General features: G+C 40.5%; 1 protein-coding gene across 5 annotated transcripts in view; it reads right to left on the bottom strand.

Annotated features, from left to right (window-relative positions):
- Positions 1 to 12,694: 12,694 nt before the first annotated feature.
- Igf1 (insulin like growth factor 1) overlaps positions 12,695 to 18,988 on the bottom strand; it is a 67,493-nt gene continuing 61,199 nt past the window's right edge. For all 5 annotated transcript variants that reach the window (XM_051206318.1, XM_051206319.1, XM_051206320.1 and 2 more), the window contains one exon: positions 12,695 to 13,665. In XM_051206318.1, coding sequence (XP_051062275.1) covers positions 13,640 to 13,665 — 26 coding nt within the window. In that variant the 3' untranslated portion in view covers positions 12,695 to 13,639. The remainder of the gene's footprint in view (positions 13,666 to 18,988) is intronic.

Raw genomic sequence — 18,988 nt, 5'->3', positions numbered from 1 at the left:
AGAGCATGAGTGTGCCCCTAAGACTAGAAACAAACCTTTCACTGACGGATTTCCCCATCCCATCAGGCTGCTTTGGTTTGTAGGATAGTCTTTCTGAGAAATACACACGGATGTCTAAAATTCTTGTGCAGTTGTCATTCAAGGATACAGCATCAAGTATTCCATGCCTTCTAGAGGAATGATGACTTCTATAATTAGCCCTGCTGTAAGTCTCCAGAAGACTTCTGCCATACAGACCGTTAACAGTTCTTGTTGGGGTAGTATCTGAAGCCTGTTTCTGTGGATACTGCAGCTTCAAAAATCGATCTTCGAGTTCCCAAGTTACTTTCCAGCCAATTGCTACATTGCGGGGTCCTATGGGAATGATCTCCTCCCCGAAAGAGGACTTGGAGGACTATTTCATATATCTTGAAAGACAAGAAAACAGATTGACAGCTCTTTCAGGGAATTAGAGTTTGTCATGCTTGGGACATTCAACTACTGAAGGCTTTGGAGTAAGAGTCCAAAACACTCTGTACCATTGAACAGGCTACTAGAAATAAGATTGATATCCTTGAAAATTATGCTGTTGAATTAGTGCCTCAGTGTAAAAGAGTAACTGCAGAATTAACTACAGTCCAACTGATTGAAAAAAAATATGTATTTGTACATAACAAGAAGCAACTGACTCCCATGCCCTGCTCGTTTGGGCTGATTGCACTGGCAGGCACAATTATTTGGGTGAGATATGGAGAGATCCTGAAGCTGTCAAAGAAGAAGTCAGGAATCATGAGCTCTACTGCTCAGGTTGGGGTTGGAAACAGGAAGAACTACAATAGCACAGCAGAGAAAATGCCTGCCCAGGAAATCTGGGTTTGTTGCCTGGTACGAGAATCCATGCCAGCATTTCTCCTGCAGGAACAGGAGAGAAAAAGTAGTCACTTAGTTAGCGTTAGAAAAACTGAGGTCATGAGTCAGCACGAACATAGGAAAATCCAGGGAAAGCCAATGCAGAAGGGCCTATTGTGAGAAGTTTACACACAACCCCTGGTTAGGTCTCATACCTGGACAAATGGCTACCTGAGGCTCCCATTAACATATCACAGCAGACCTGGCCTCCAGGTTCTCCCAGCATCCCTCAGTCCCTACCTGTTACAGGGCCCTCCTGGCTGGCACGCCTGCCCCCTACTCCAAACTTCTCTGTCCCAGGAGCTGGGCTGCCCTTCCCTATATAACCCAGACATTTTGGTTACCTGGTCCTTTACCTTCAAGACCTCTTGATCTGCGCTCCCCCATCCCTCCCCATGGTCCAGCTCAGTCTGCTCATGTTCTCTCTGGACTCTTCCAGATGCTCTGCCTCTGGCTCTGCTCTCCCCACCTCGTATCTACGATAAACCTTCTTCACCACACCTAGGAGCAGTCATGTCCTCTTCCTTCGTTATTTCTCTTTTTCACTCACCCTTCCCTCTCTGTTTTGCAGATATTATTGTATAACCCCGACTGTCATGGAACTGGTTATGTAGATCAGGTGGGCCTCAAGTTCAGAAGTCCACTTGCCCCTGCCTCCTAAGTGCTGGGCTATCTGACAGTTTTCTCATCCTTAGTAAGAACAAGAGAAGCGGCGATAATGAAGGTGGTGACATTTAGTCCCTCTTTCCCGTTCATATGTCTCACCTGTAGACGGGAGGGTATGGAAGAGGGAGGGAGAAGCAGGGTAACTAACACTAAGCGTGTTTGAAAATCATGCACATACACTCTTATGTGCAGGGTGTCCAAGAGGACGTTCCACTGAGGGTCCAGCATCAATAGCGTAGCAGAAACCAGAGGGCTCAAGCCAGGCCAACGACTCTTTGCAATGAACACTTGCAAATGAAGATTTATGGACGAAAGGGGTGGGGGAGGGAGGAGCCCAGAGCTGGTTGTGGGGTACCGCCTCTCCCCAAACATCACAGGCATTTTGCCATTGGCCTGAGTTTCCCACAAGAACTTGGTGGTAAGACCCTATTGCTAAAGACACCACATACTCTGTTCCCGGGGCGCGGAGACACTGAATTTGGTACTGAGCTGGAAACTTCTTTCCTGCTGACTAGCTTTCAGAGTAGTAGAAGGTGCTATGGTGGCTGCTAACAGAGAAAAGTCATCAGCAACTGTATCCAGCTGTGAGCTCCTGTGAGCTACAAATTATGACTGGCACATTGAGATATGCCCATGGTTACAATGGTGTCATGAGCCATGTGATTTCTGAATGGATTTCGGGTCTGATCCATAAGAGGAAATGTTCGTGTGTCTCCTATTGTAAATCTGGACAAGAACCCATGATTGTGAAACTCGCCGACCCCGGGGGCTTCTAGATGAATCAAGTGGCCCCTTAAATTTGTAATCATAGGTCAGTTCGGTGTTCAGATCCTATGGGAGGCATCTGTGTGTGCCCTGAGTGTCTGGCTGGGAGCCGGAGCCACACCTAACCTGCTGTCTGCTTGATTGCAGCACACATTGTTCTCTTCCTGTTGTTTCTGTTATTGTTTGTTTGTTTAGTCAGAAATGCACATTCCATGTTAGAATGTGATGTATACTTGCTTTAAATATTTTTTCTTATTTTACATATCAATCCCAGTTCCCTCTCCCTCCCATCTCCCATCCATTCCCCAGGGAGGATGAGGCCTTCCAGGAGGGATCATCAAAATCTGTCCAGTCATTTGGGGTAGGGCCTAGGCCCTCCCTCGTCTCTCTAGGTTCAGGGAGTGTCCCTCCGTGGGAAATGGCCTCCCAAAGTCTGTTTGTGCAACAGGGATACATCCTGGTTCCACTGTCAGAGGTCCCATAGACTGCCCAGGCCTTCTAACTGAGACTCATGTTCAGGGCGTCTGGGTCGGTCCCATACTGGTTTCCCAGCTACCAGTCTGGGGTTCATGAGCTCCCCCTTGTTCTGGTCAGCTCATTCTGTGGGTTTCTCCAGCCTGGTCTTGACCCCTTTGCTCATCACTCCTCCCTCTCTGCAACTGGATTCCAGGAATTCACCTCAGTGTTTAGCTGTGGGTGTCTGCTTCTGTTTCCATCAGCTACTGGATGAAGGCTCTAGGATGACATATAAGGTGTTCATCAATCTCATTATTAGGGAAGGGCATTTAAGGCAGCCTCTCCACTATTGCTCAGGTTGTTAGTTGGAGTCATCCTTGTAGGTTGCTGGTCAGTTTTTTCTGTTTTTACTGCATAGAGCCCCCTGAGTAAAGCAGATACTATGTATTTAGAGGGAGAATTTAATGTAGGCAATAAAGTGATGGGTAGTCAAACAAAGGAGAAGAGGCAACCCAAAGATGACAGACTTTGATGATCCCCCATGGCTTCGCCATTTCTATGGAGCAGAAGAGGGATGGGATGGGGGTTGGTGGGGGGCATAGGAGGACGGGAGGGACAGGGAACTGGGATTAATATATAAAATAAGTTTGTTTCTAATTTAAATAATAAAAAGAGAGACAGAAAAAACCCCAAAGATGAAGAAGGAACAAAAATCAACAAGCCCAAGGCGAGGGAGACAGAGAGGGGCTGTGGTTTTGTTTGGGAAAACTACATGAGGCTAGATGAAGCTCTTTCAGGGGAGACAGGCACTTCTTGGGAGGCAAAGACCATGCATAGAAGAACTGCAATCATTAATGGAAGTCTACTTTGAAAAGGATAGTAAGGGAACACTGTTTTCTTCCTTCCCGAAGTCCTCCATCTGTTAGAGCCTCCTGTTGGCCACACTTAGTCGGAGACCAGAGACAAGGAAGAGGTGCTATGAAATACAGTTCCTTACAGAAACAGATTAAAATAAATGTTGAGAAGTAGTTGCGGGAGAAAGCAGCACATTCTGACACAGTCAGAAGTACCTTATTTCATTTCAGCTTTTACTACAGTAGTGGGGTCTAGAAATACCCGAAGCTTCTTCTTCTCAGTATTTGCAGTCTAAGAGAACCAATCTGTTTGGCTAGAGAAGGGTAGGAATGTCTATTTCCAAATGACCTTTAAAGCAGAGAGAAGTAAGGAGACATTTGATTGTGGGGTGGTTCTAATTGTGTGTGTTTTAGGTTACATAAGGAAGGCTAAACAGAAGCACTGGGCCAAATAAGGCAGGGAGACACAGACTTGAAGTATCTCTTCTCTTTCTGTTCTCTCCTTCAGGGTCTCTAAACACCCACCTCACCCCTTTTCCATGTTTTGGAGATCTGAGGTTTGGAAGAACAGTTCTATGTTTATGGGGTGGAACGTTAGATTCTTTTTTGCAGCACTTGAATAGAGAAGTTGCCACAACTACAGCCTATGACACTAGCCTCAAATTTCCATTTGGAAGCGGAAGCTTTCTCCTTTGTCCCTTCTGCAGGGTGCTGGGGATAGGTGGAGAGCACTGAGTTCAGAAGGTGAAACTGAGTTAGGAAATGGCAGGAGAATTACTCAATCTTTAGCTTTTTCTTTATGCCAAGAAGAGGAGCACTCCCGCCTTTCTTGAAATCCAAGGGCAAATTCTGCTTCTGATGCACGGTTGGTTTCAAATCCAATTTTCACCTGTTTTGTTTTCAGTGACTGCTGTATTCTTTTCAAAGTCATTTCACCCATCACAGGGTGAAGGAAAGAACATCAGATGTTGTAGTAACTATAGCCGTTATTCTGTGTTGGATCTCATGGAGAATTAGTCTCCATCTATAAACTGGAGATGTTTTTCTCAGCTCAGTTTTGCCCTTAAGACTCTTCTCTGTTTAGAGAACAAATGCTCTGTAACCCATCTTCCATTCTGACCTCGGTTGACTCATAATTGATAGTCCTGAGGTCTCGGCTTTATCAGAACCACAGTCCTGAGAAATTTAGGAATGCCTATTTTTGATATGCGAAATGTCCCAACATGAAACGCAATGCCCGCCTATACAATTTCAACAGTGAATTTTTGCAACAATGCACGAACTGAATTGGGGCAGGGAGAAAGAGAAAGGATGGAAAGGGAAATACACACAAGATGGAAATGCCTGACATTACTCCACTGAAAAACACAATGAAGTCACCAGATGTTTGTAACCACGTGAAGAACTATAGTGGCCTAGAGTGATGCAGGTCAGAATGGAGACTTCACATAACCCAGTCAATGTCACCATTGTTAATATGATTTTCTAAAATGGTGGATAAGACTTGGCAAGGTTCTAAACAAAGGATAGTGTGGCCCTCCGGTGAGTAGATGTTGATTTTATCCTTGTAGCATTCAGCTTGAGTTAAAACCATGGAAAAGACCTTTAATAAGCTGAAGTTGTGTTCTAGGCTGTGATGATGATAAACAGGGTATCATTTATATTAAATGTCTGAAGTCTTGGTCTCTGCTCAATAGATGCCAATAGCATTTCCCTTGTTATTCAACAACGCTGAGTATCTCCACAGGGTTTCAAACTTTCAGAACCACTTGTGTGACTTTACTAAGGTGAGTCACAAAAAAAGAGGAGTAGTTGTGTTGATGTTATGAGACTCCAGGATATATATATATTCATTCCAATTCAGCCCAGTCATTTGCTATTGAGACCTCAGCAAATTAGAAACACTGTTGAGGAAAAAGCAGATGGATTACTTCCAAGTCTGTGGTAAGAGTCTTTATGATCAGCGTACACATTTCCTTATGTGTGGATTGTTTGTTCATGGACTATTGCTAGTCTAAGACATAACCTTGCTCATTGACATCTCCCAAGACTGATTTGCCCTTGGATTTCCCAAACACTAAACTGCTATCAAGAATTAACTCTGTAGTCTAAACAAGTGGAGGAGGGCAGTAGTGTGTTGAGAGATCAGCTTTAGTCCATTGCTGATGTGCAGAAATGCTTACTTACCTTGATATTATACTCCAAGATGGGTTATGACTCAAAGATATATGTAGCTACGTTTCTGACTCTAGCATGGAAAATGAAATTAGAATAAGAAGTGTCAATTAGTATGCTGTTGTGTCCTTACATCTGAAGTAAATATGAAATGATGAAGTTTTAAGTATGCAGGCTTTTGTGTCTTCAGACCATATTCAGGTCTGTTTTGACTGTCTTTGACTTTTAGTGTATTAATGTGCTTGAGGCTCTGTTCCAAGGCTTTAGAGTTCATAATAGTGCTTGATGCTGTTTTACAGGGATAAATGATACAGTACAGGCAGATGCAGCAATAACTCATTGTTGTTAGCCGCTATTATTGATACAGTTAGTGGTAATTATCACTGATACTCATCAAAGAGGAACAAATGTTATTTTTAAGAAAAACAATGATTTGGCCTAGATGATTTTTCCAGGAATAAAATGGGTCTTTAACTCCTTGGGAAGAAAACAGTTTTGGATAATATTCAACAATAAGAAGTAAGGCAGTCTGCTCATACCTCCAACCATAGGCAAAATTGTGAGGGAAGGTTGCTTTCCAGAACATAATGGACTTTTTATTGCAAGCTAGTGAAATGTTTGATAGGAAGTCATGTAGTCCCTGGGAGAATTCCAGACTAGGACAGGGTCCCAGTGACCTGTGAGCAGTCAGAAACCCCTTAGTAGGTTTTTACTACTAATGATGATGGGTGTCAAATTGGATACCTAACAACCTCTCACTTCATTATCTACAAAACATTTCAGAAAAGGGTGTACCTAGATTAAATGGATGTGAATGGAGGGGACAGGTATCATCTTGGTTGGAAGAAGGAGCAGAGCTACACAGAAGATCATTGTCACAGGAGACGAAACACACAGAGGATTCGGAAGAAGGCTGCAAAATGTTTGTGTGAAAAATCTATGGCAATTTTAAAGGAACAAAGGTTGGGAATTAAATTGAGCACAGCTACCAATGGTTTGTGGGACAATATTAAAGAAAACATCTGCCTCATTCCTTAAATCCATGTGCAAATCTCATGACTTCTATTACTTTTGTGTATCTTCCTAAAGAGTTAAATGTAGGTTTATAAAAAGGAAGTACAACCAGACTCTTTTAAACAGGAAAAAAGTTTCTATTTTCTACAACTTGTCCTACTACTAGTTGTGTGATTGTGATTCAGTAAATAGATTTCTTGAAATAACTCAATGCAGAAGAATCATTTTCTAGCACAACCTCTTCATATAGGAGTGCATCCAATGTTATTTATGTATGCTTTTTATAGGATGTGTTTGGATCTCTTGGCATGAGAATATTTTCCAAAATACTTGAATAAAGGGTTATAATGCACTGTTGGGTCACAGTGAGTGGGGTTGTTTTTATCCACCACTTCATTAGTCATGAACATGCTATACAGTTCATATATCTCTTATATATACTTTGCATAAGTCCTTTGAAACATTTATCTATAAATTCTGTAAGATATCCTTACGATGTATGATTAGTTTTTATTCTGGATGTTTTCTGTGTTTATGAGTTGCATACACCATCATTACTAAAAATGCTGTATAGCAGTAGACATTTTAAGAAATGACACATTACATCAAAAAATTAATCAAACATGATTATTTTTAATGTACTTACTAAAGAAGGATATAACATTTTGTTATGACACTCTAGCCATACATTTTCAAAATATGCTTACTAAACAGTAAATGCAAGATAATGATTCAGTTAGTTACATTTTTAGAAGTTAGGATTGATACTGTTTTTCCATAAATGAATTTGATAATAATCATTCGAATACAATCTGGATTAATTTGATAGAAGATGTTTTTGAATAAAACAGATACAATCAATGACCAATCCTTTCTTTCAGGTTTCTGTAGGAAAATTAACCCAATGTCTGCAAGCTAATTATCACATGTGACTGACTGTTGTGTGTGATAAAAATAAATGAAGAAAATACATGATGTAATCCAAATTCTCATAGCTCATTAACTCACTAACAAATAGAAGTCTGATATGCTATTTGGAGTTTTTATGTAAATTGAATATAAATTGCATGATGTTTGGAAATCTTTGATATTTTGAATAGACACTTTAATGATACATAGACACAGATAGGAGTTATGAATAGACAGCTTGAGGTTTCAGAGTCCCTCTGCACTGTGTTTAGCAGTAGGTACAAGGTAAATATTCAAACCAAATAAGATTAGGACATCAACAGAAGAGACTGTGCAATGAGCTGGTGAGTGGGGTCATTGGGTGGTTTGGAAGGGATTTTTAGGGTTCTCTTCTCATTTTCATACTTTACAAAAGTGCATTTTGGGCAAAAGGAAATGAATAATACTTGCTTTTAGGCTCAGGCAATTTAAACACAGATAAATTCTAAAAACTGTGAAAGGTCATGGTGAAGGTGATTTAGCCTGGATTTTCAGTAGGTGAAAGTATTTACATGGTAGCTCATATTTCAACTGAACAGTAACATTTGGAGTTTTGTATCCTTTACCCTTTTTATGCTAATTAATTTTTCTCCTTAAAACCCATATCGGTGATAGATAAAAAGTGGAGAGAAAAATCATGTTCAAAATCAATGTAATTATACTTTAAGAGGGAACATATGAAACTTGTGTTTTAAAACACAGTCCTTAATTGTTGGATTTTGTCTGGCCAGCCTCTATAAAATTCTGAGGCAGATACTGGGGGAAAAAGGACTGGGAGGAACAAAGGCAGCTTCAAAAGTCCCCTGGGCCTCTGTCTTATCTGAAAAAATTCCTTAAAATGATAAGAAAGAGAGGATTGTACCAGATGTGACTTGGTTATTTAAACTGATATCTTTATCATGTACCATATGCACTTAAGCTCAGAAAGTCTTGTCTCTTTTCTTTTAAATAAAAACCACACAAAAAAGGTATCTATATATCAATTTCTAATACCCAAAGGGAAAGTTTTATAGAATATCACAATAGCAGTAAGCAAGTATGTACGATAGGATTAAGTACTAGCCTTGAAAACAAAACAAGCAATTAAAATTTCCCTTCATTTCCCCCCTCAGATTCAGGACTTTATGATCTTTGTGGGGCGTGGGGACAGAGACTCACACTTCTACTGTATTTTAAGGAAAATAGTTCCTTAATGTTAATCCTCCATCTTTGAAACCATGGGGAACCCATATCCTTTGAGTGGGTTTGGTCATTACTGGGAGAAGAGACAAAAAGGGCCTATTCTAATAAACTAAGACAGTCTTTTATGACTGAAAATAGAAATAGAAATAGAAAATAGAATAAGACACTTAAAATGGTCTGATTCAACAAGTCAAACCATACATTTCTAGCTAGCCTATGAAGTCTATGTGAGTTTATCATCTTTCATTCTACTAGGAAAGAGAAAAAAAAAAAAAACAAGTCAGTTTTGAACATCAAGATTTTCACTCATAAAGACTGCATAAAGCAAGAAAAAAAAACACAAAACAAAATCTTCAAAGGTTGTTAGCCATCCTCTTCAAAAATTTCTCATAAATTCTTCTCTTTCTTTGTCACTAGATAACCCCATCTCACAAGGAAATACTTTCAACCTTTCCCAAAGAGATCCGTGATTGATTGTAGGAGAGTGTCTACTGTTTGAGGTGTCTGCTAGGAGAGCATCTGCTACAAACCAGAAGTCAGTGCATACCCCAGAGGATGTGGCAGAAGCTGTTTCTAGCAATGGTAAGTCTACGTACGTTCTTAGAATCTTTGTTTTTATTCTCTTCACTCTCTAAGTATTTGTTTTAGAGTGGAGAACACACACACACACACACACACACACACACACACACACACACATACACACACACTCCAAACTGAAATAAAAACCAAAAATAAACAAGGGACCCAAATAACTAACAAAAAAAGCAAGAGGGAACTTAATCCTCTTCTGCCATTTGCCTCAAGTTCTTTTTCTCCTCCCATTTTTACTCGAAACAATTGACCAACATTTCAGATTGGGTAAAGTATTGTTAATTTCATTGGATTTGAGAGCCAATGGAACAATGGAGCCTTCTCACTTTAGAACCATGACATCCTCTGTCTCTGAACCCCCAAACTCACTTGGTGAACAATATTTTACTTGTGAGTGATATAAAGTTGAAAGGTGGTGGCTAGATCTAATACTATCTTATTAAGCCATATATCTATAGAATTGTTGTTTTCATACTTTAAAAAAATATGTCTATGCTTTCTTTTTTTTTCTTTTTTCATTTTTTTTTTAGTCAAGTACTTTCTTAAAGAAACAATAGCACCACATTGGCATAGCTGGCCAAACAATAAATGGGAAAGCAAAACATGCTGCATCCTCTCTCCCTCACGCCCTCCCAAGGACACAAACCAACAACAGAAACCCTGGAGCCTCGGGGTATGAGATGGGTTCAGCTACACAGACACTCCACATTTCACTTCGATATTCCAAGAAGGGGAAGGAGTTTCAAGTGGGCAGGGATGCTGGGTTAAAAATAAGAGTTTCAAGGAAATGACTTTTAAAGAAATTATTCCACGTGGAGCCTCTTAGGGTGAGTAGATATGTGTCACATGTTTGTGGTGTGTGTGTGTGTGTGTGCATGTGTGTCCTTATGCATACTCCTATATGTGTAGGGTATATGCATGTAGGGTTGGTATTAAAAAAAGTATTTTTTACCCTAGGAGAGTAGATCATAATGGAGAGATATGTTAGTTTTTTTCAGTAGCACTGACTTATAGCATTCAAACAATTGATATTCTTTGGCGAATAGGACCACGATTTCCCCTAGGTAATGTGTGTTTTTAATTAAAACAGGAATAAGTCTACCGAATGAAAACTCCTTCCCACCTATCTTTATAATTCTTTTGTGAATGTCTTAAAGTAGCCCCATTTCTAGACACCAAACCATGTAACGCTGTAGTGGAACTTACAGGATTTAGAGTTGTAAAATTTGAAGCCTCACTTTCTGATTCATCATAGAGTGACCAGCTGGCTTTCAGAGTTTATGTAGTTTTATCTTACAGTTTTCATTCATTTGAGAGTATAATGATATGTTAGTGTCATTACTTTCACTGGTTGATTTCTGATCCCCTTGGAGAGAATTATGTATTGGATAAAGGATTTCATATTTAACTTTTCCTCATTGAGAGAATTGTTGACTGTGTATAAAATCAAATGAACAAAATATGTGACAGACTCTCAGAATCACCATATCCAACGATGGCAGGAACCTCACAGATCTGTAGAAGACTGCCAATTTTAAAAGCTACACTTGGGAAGCAAGAACTAATGTCAGAAGTGCCACCCTGGGTGTGGGAGGGTCCAGTTTTTTCCTACCACACCTCTGGGAAACAGGCAAGACTGCCTACTATTCCATTTACATCTTCCCATGGTACTTAGGGCATGCTCAGTCTGCCTGCTCATTCTCAGAGCTTTTTACTTAGGGCATGCTCATTCTCAGAGCTTTTTTGAACAGCACATTCGGTATTTATTCAGACTCTTGAGGCAGCCCAGTAGAGGGAAAGGTAAAAATGTATTTTTTTTTTTGTTTTATCTTATATATTTTATAAGAATATTAAGGAAATCTGCAAAAGAGAGCAAAGCTACAGATAATAATATCATCTGAATATTGGGGTTTTTGTTGTTGTTCTAAGGAGGGAGACAATCTTGCTTTCACAAATAGGGAACACATTCTAGACTTTTTTTTGGTTATCAATGTCCAGTTGAATGTATTCAACACATCTGCAGGAAGCTGGATTCTTCCGTCTAAGCAGATGCTAGGGAGAACCTTGGGGTTGCGAAGGAAAATTTTGCATCTCAAGTAGCAATTCTGGCCACACATTTTCACAAAAATAAAATAAGTATGTGTGTACATAAGCAAGGGTATAAGACTATATCCACTAAAGTAACTTATGATTCTTAATAGATATTATTTCAAAACTTAAGAATATTAAGGTCTTCTTTAATATGCTAAAGAGAAGGAAAATGTGTTTTTAAACTTAGTAGATTGCCATTGAGGATGTTAGAGTTATTCCTAAATACTAAGTGCCTGGAAGGGTTAATGAGAGCGGATGAATGGAATGTTCCTTCTCTCCTTTTCTTCTCACTCACCTTTACACTCGCAAGTTCAATGCAGAGACAAAATCAAATCACAAACCCAACGTCTCTTACTTTGTGGTGCGTTGGAGAGAAGGAGTTACTAGCTCTTCGCTGGTCAGTTGAACAGCTCCACCCATTAGAACTTGGATATGGAATTAGCATCTCAGTGATTGACGAGTAATCCTAGGAGCTACATGGCCAATGGGTTATGTACAGGATTCCTTGTATCCCAGTAATCCAAGGGCTCTGATGTTGCACCCACCTGGAAACCCAGAGGAAAAACCTGAGGGCCTATCTGTTTAATATCCATACCACCCCTTTGAGGTAGGTAGATGACATATTGCCCCCATTTTGCAGATGAGGAAACTGAGGCACCGAGAGGTGGAGTGACTTGACCAAGGCCACACAGTGGTGAGTCCGCGTGGCAGAGGTGGCAAATACTTATGTCATTTGGTGATAAAAAAGAAACCAGGACTCCTAAGATCCCTAGCCTCTTGCTTTTCTCACTCCATAGTATCCTCTCTGGACTCACCAAGGAAGTGTGTCTTAGCAGACTTTGTGTCTTAAACTCCTCTTGGAAGGTGTAGCTGGGGAGGCCTCTGATCTCCGAAGAGGATGGATTTTTTTTTTCAGTTTCCTTCCTAATTTTGTCATCTTAGGCTCCAGGCTTTTGTTTTTGCTTTGCTTTCAGCTTTTACCGTTTTGACCAGATTCTTTCATATAACAAACTACAAAATAGCACCATTGTACTGAAAAACAACAACAACAGAGGTTTACATACTGTTTGATATATCCTGTATTATCGATATGCTAAATTTACATAGTGCTCTATATGGAAAAAATAAAAAAGAGAGAAATGGCTGTTTAGGTTACACACTAACTTATCATTTGAAAGAAGCATGGAGAGTCAAAGAGACGTTCTGTGTTTCAAACACACACCTAAAAATGATTGGCCTCAAAGTTGCGGTTATTGTCATTCTATTTTTTTTTCCTGTAACATGATGTGGAAAAATAAAGCTTTATGTCTAAAATAAATGTATCAACTTATATTTGGTACAAATGCCACAGACAGAATCGGGTGGGTAAAAACTTGGTGGGCTAGTTGACTACTTACTTGCTATTGCTTTTGAGGAGGCCAAATTCAACAAATACCCATGGTAGGAAAGGGCAGGGCTAATGGAGATAGACAGGATTATTGAACTCTGTAAAACAAGCAGCTTGAGCTATGTGGGGAAAAGTAAAAGTAAGAGAGTAATTCATAAACCACTTATACGCAGTTGCTGAATGACTGGCTTCAGCAGCCAAAATTCAGAGAGGAATTTAGTGCAAGTGGATCTATACAACACCCATGCATTTTCGGCTCTTGAGAGGCAGGGACTAGGAGATATAATTATATATATACTTTTTCTCTATAGAACGTTATTGATAAAGGATCAAAAGCAATCTACCCACTCCAGAACCACTTTTGCAAGGTGCAAAGTTTTTGTTTTTGTTTTTTTTTTAACAAACACTCCTAAAGACCATGTTGTAATGTTTACTTGTGTATTTCATTGGGGGAAATGCCCATCTTTGAAATGTTATTCATCTTATTGTTAATTTTTTTGATAGGTGTTCCAATGTTTGCAGGTTGTTAATGTAGATCAAAGGGTCATGCAGTGACTCATCGTTTCTGCTTCTTGTAGGCTCTTCCTACATCCTGTAGTTCTTGTTTCCCGCACTTCCTCTACTTGCGTTCTTCAGATGTACTTCCTACAAGCAAGGAAGAAAAGGCCCCATTAAGTTGTGGTTTATGGATCCATTCATGTCTTTAAACAATTCATTCTTCCCTTGTTCTTATTAGTCACTATGTGCCTGAAAAATTATTGGATTCACAGATGCAATGCTCAATGGCCAAAACAGCCTGAGTAGTATTTCAAAGCCTTTAAGGACTCATCATTTCTTTATTTATATAACTGCACACTGTCTTATGCTATAAGAGATTATATCTGATTTTTTTCCTGGGTATTGTGCCCAGCTATTTCCAATATTATATTTCATCCTTTTGTATCTCACATCTTAGCAGTCAAGCTAAAAGAGGGTTTGAGTCTTGGATTCTTTGAGACGCATGCAGATGGACAGGACTTTATTTAATACTTATGTCTATGAGCTTTCATGACATAGGTACCATGGCTTTGTAATCACACAGAGATGCCATTCTCTCCATCTGCCCCTGTCCCAGGTTCAGTCACAGGAAGGAGATCCTGAGAATAGTAGCCTTCTGGCTGCAAGTGCATTTCCCCCAGTGAGTAAAACAAAACAAAGCCAAAAAAAAGTAACAAAACCCCAACACTCATCAGGGTTACCTCTGCTGCCTCATTACCTCTTGTTTTACATTATTGTTTTATTAAAAAAGACGTGTTGCTTTTAGTTTTTGTTAATTTCCCCCATGGGGAGAGGTAGAGTTTTGAAGCAGAAAACAACACCTTTAACTGAGCTCAAATCCTACCCTCTTCCATCTGCCAGTCACGTGAACATGTTCAAATAATAGTTTCTCCATCCATAAAATAGAACAATGATAGTGTCTACAAGATTGAGGAATTAGCATTCATGAAAGCCCTTCTCTTGTCTGGAGGTGTAATAATCAGCATGGTTATTAATATTGTAATACTAACCATAACATGAGTATTATATGTTATTATTGATTCTCTTTAGCATGTGATCTTTGTACTCCTGTATGTAGGTGTGTGTAGTGTATGTGTGTGCGTGAACACACTCGCGTGCAGGCGGATGTGTACGTGGGCACACCTGTAGAGCTACCATCTTATATATATATATATATATATATATATATTTCATGAAACAGAGTTTTTAATTGAGCATGGCTAGAGTACTGAATGGCAAGCTCAAGGGATTTGCCTGTTTCACCCTTCTCCCTCAACATTAGTGCCTGACGGCCCACTCTCTACAGGAGTGCCAAGGGATCTGAGCTCGGATCTTCATATTTTATGGTGGGCTCTTCCCAAACCAAGCCATCTGTCTTCCCACTCTTGTTATGTCACAGTAATTGGAAAACAACAACCCTAAGGCCCGAGTTCTTTGACTTGCTACTGTTATTGCTTCCTCAACAAATAAAAAGGATGAAGGAATGAAGGACTACGAGTTTTGTTTAGAAGGGCAGTTCTAACATAGCAGATTCGAACTCCTCATGATTGTTAAAGCTGGGAGTCTAGCTTTGTGATGTTACAGGTAGTCGGAGGGTGTTCTGTAGGAAGATGCAATTATAGGTACATGACATCACTTCAGAAGTCACACTATCCCTCACGACTGGGGACATGCTCTGTCAAGCCCAAACAGTCATTCTCACACTAGCATCCGAAACTGCCAAACTTTTCTCCTGCTTAGGGTAATCCCCACTCAATCTCAATACTGTTAGGAGGTAACAGACTTTAGAGACATAGGAAAGAAGATTTAATACTAATGAATACTGGCATTTCTTGGGATCAAAACCTATCAGCCAAGACTCTTAAGTGTGCGGTGATTTTTCTGACACATGCTGACCAGTTCTACCACCAAGTCCTTCACGAAATATGGAAGGGAACTAGCTCATTGTGAGTTAATGGTCAATATCGTACTGACTGAACAGAACAAAGGTGGCATCATCATGTAAAAAAAATACTGTTTAAAATAACAGGTCCATGCCCATTGTAAAAGAAGCGGCCAGAAGAAAGTAAGGCCTTGAGTAGAAGATTGTGAATTGCCAGTTTAAAATATTGAGACTTTCCCTTTTTATAACATATAGCTCTTGGGAAGTTCATTTAACATACTTCCATGGCTAGGCAAAGCGTTAGCCATTACTCTACCAGTGAACTTCTGCTCCTTGATCCTTGTCTACTAATTATTTTCTAGACAAATGAAAGGAAGGCATCTGTGGCAGGAGTGAGATCATTGAAGTCCCCAAACCATCTGAAGCTACGTGTGGATCCATTTGCTTCATCTTGCCACATGCTTCAAGTAGCTGTAAATGTCAACAGCACTATTCTATGAAACTATTGACCAAATTAACTAACAGGCAAGGGAGTATACTAACTTGAATTATACTTTTTTCCCTATTTAATATGCACACTAGCTTAGAAATAAAGGACAGCGAGTCTAAAATGCACACGCTAAAACAATTCAAGAATGATCTGGTAACAATGAAAGAAATCCCATGCTCTCTTGAATCAAGCTAAGTTACAAATTTGTCGAAGACCGCATTCAGGCATTTGCGGTACTTTATACTCTGAGTGCATGAGGGTTGTACAGCAGCTAGAAGGGAGACATGGGGCTACATCAACCATCTTACAGATCTTTGTCTTCTGGTTCTTTTTCTTTTCTCTGAAAGCAGAAGGGAGATGCGGGTGAGGTCGAGTAGAAGTGTTCCCTGCTGGTTTTCTTCTGGGTCTGCCTCAGCATCCAGCAGGGCTATGGGCTGAGACTCAGCCACCACTGCTCTAAGTAGCATGCTTCCCAAGCACTCAGGCTCTGCGAACCCATTTAAAACCAGCTGTGTGTCTGGTTTGCATTTGGCTCTCTTCCCAGGCTCTCACATGTGATTTCTTTGTTGCACACAATGACAGTGACGAACAAAAGCACTCAGGGACTTGGTCTCAGTTGCATCTGTTGCTTCGCTCATTGTCTTAATTTAATTACGGTGGCTACCCTTGACAACAGGCTGCAAGCAGAGGCCTGGTAGGAGCAGCCGTCCTTGGAGCTGGCACCCACCTTCAACGCACTCCTTGAAGGGTTATGAAACAGTTTCACATGCAGCCAAGCAAAAACTTCTCACTTCAGCAGCTTGTCCAAGTCAAACAAACCAGCTGAAACTGTTTCTAGTATACAACTAGATGGATTTTTGGAAGGAAAACAGTAGTGAGTAAATATTATTTCCTATTGACACTAAGAAGGTAAGATTATTAAAAAAATGCCAGTCTTCCAGCTCACTGGGGTCGATGGAAGAAACTGGCCCTTCTGAAGGAAGAGCTAACCAGAGTATCAAGGTATCAGCTGGGGAAGAGATTAATTTGTAATAGAGGGCATTTGCTTTCTTCCAAAGCTTTTGAACTTTCCCTTGGAAAGTCATCCATGGTCCTTTTAAGGACAAAGGTCATCAAAGGCTAATAACAATAGACATCACAATAATCTTGTTTGACACCTGCTGCGGCTTTACAGTTGAGTACATCCATTTTGGCAAGGTGACCTTATTTGTATCCAAATCATTTCCAGGCTGAGGCTAGCTTAGATGTGGTGATGTGCTTCAGGCTGCAGGAAAACAGGCTGTGAGAACTAAGGAGAAATAACAGTAGCCATCGCTTGAGCATTGGTAAGGCACTAAGGCTTAGTTCATACACGTCCGTATGCTTTCTCATTTAATTATCACTGTCCTCCTCAGGATGGGCACTGGCATCTTGACCATGTGACCTTTAAGCAATGTGGAGGTTTGAAAGGAAAAAAAAAATAACCCACCAAACCAAAACAAGTATTTCTTAAGTTAAACTGGGCTTCTGCTTTGGGTTTCTGGTAGTTCTTGTGAATCTGGGGCTGACTTGCTAGCCTACTACCTACCACACCGACAGGTAAAACAGCACCCGGTGCGGCAAAGTCCAAATGTCTTTCTAATGGCAGTAGCTCATAGTGTCATCGGTTGTCCACCTCCCCAGCTGGTTCACTGATGAAGGTAGAACCTCAGGGGGCAAGAACTCCGAAGCTAAAAGGGTGGGTGTCCTTCCTGACTTCAAGCTCTGCTAGGCCACATTTTCATGATTTTGTTTTATAGAGCTATGGAAATAGAGTATTTTCAGTTAGCAAAGGCTAACTCCTTAGATATAGTTACTTCTGATTTTCATCGTGCCTGTTTGTTGGGAGGGATTTTTGCCTAAGGGGCAGAATGAAAGAATGATGATAGGCTCTTTAAACTTCAGGAAGGAAGTGTTGATATTTTCAGGAGACCATGCTTCCATCTTCCACCCACTGCAAACAAGTTAAGCATTGTAGGTCATGGTCTAGAGAAGGTCTGGCATCCTATAAAAAACACTGGGGAAATATTGGCTGACATAGACTATTAGCAGCTTATTTACAGCATTGACCTTCTCCACAGAAGGTCAAATGGGGTGGGGAGAACAGTGGGTGATTGAGAGGAGGCCCAGACATCCAGCCTTCAATTGTTGAAAAGGATGTGCTGTAGTTCTTTTGCTCTGGTGGGCATGGGGACACATGGCATTGCGGAGGATGATTTAGATGTCTTGGTATCAGTTTTGAGATCTTTTGACTTCAAGGAATCCCAAGTGCAAATTCTAAGAGCATCAGAGCAGCCTCACTTCTCTGGCAGCTGAGCTGAGAGTCATGAGATCTGTTCTGTGCATTAGGATGTGGCTTGAAAACTGAAGAACAGAGCACACAATTCAAGAGACCTGTGCTCCTGTTGTGTGACGCTGACTCTTTAACACAGAGCCACATGTGTGGACATGTCAGTTTGCCTTTGGCTCTTTTGTAAAAACTGCCTTCTTTTGCCTTTAATGTGATGGGAATGGCTATGTAGTCCTCTCCCTCCCCGTGATGTTTTCCTTTGAACAGTTTGGATTGTTCCAGGCTAACCCCTCACCTAAACTGTGTCTGGGTGGAGTAGGGATTCCCATTTATGGAACACCAACAGTTTTAGCGGTCATTTTGTCTTAAAGACTCCTTGGTGGCGTTTACACTGCCCTTAACACCTTATATAATAAGCCTCAGACATTGCTGCCTGAGTTCCTTCCTATCTCTTTTTCACTTGGCATCAGATAACACTGCAGTTTGATGGTTTGCCCTAACTACCAGACTCTGAGCTCTTTTCTTTCTCATAGGTATGTCTCCTAATAAAGTCGTACTCATTTGTCTCCCAAGGCCGTGGGTTTACATACCTAGTTTTGGTCCCATCTCCCCCACCTCACAAGAGTTGCTTGACTGTGCACAGTCACTGACGTGTTTTGGCCTTTGTCTCCTCTTCTATGATGCCCAAGGACGGGTGAAAGCACTGAATTCGTCAAGTTGGTTGATTGACTGTCCGACCTTCAGTACATTT

This window comes from Phodopus roborovskii, unplaced genomic scaffold (genome assembly GCF_943737965.1).
Source record: "Phodopus roborovskii unplaced genomic scaffold, PHOROB, whole genome shotgun sequence".
In the NCBI taxonomy this organism is placed as follows: Eukaryota; Metazoa; Chordata; class Mammalia; order Rodentia; family Cricetidae; genus Phodopus; species Phodopus roborovskii.
The sequence above is the reverse complement of the archived record's forward strand: the minus strand, read 5'-3'. Positions and strand labels throughout refer to the sequence as shown.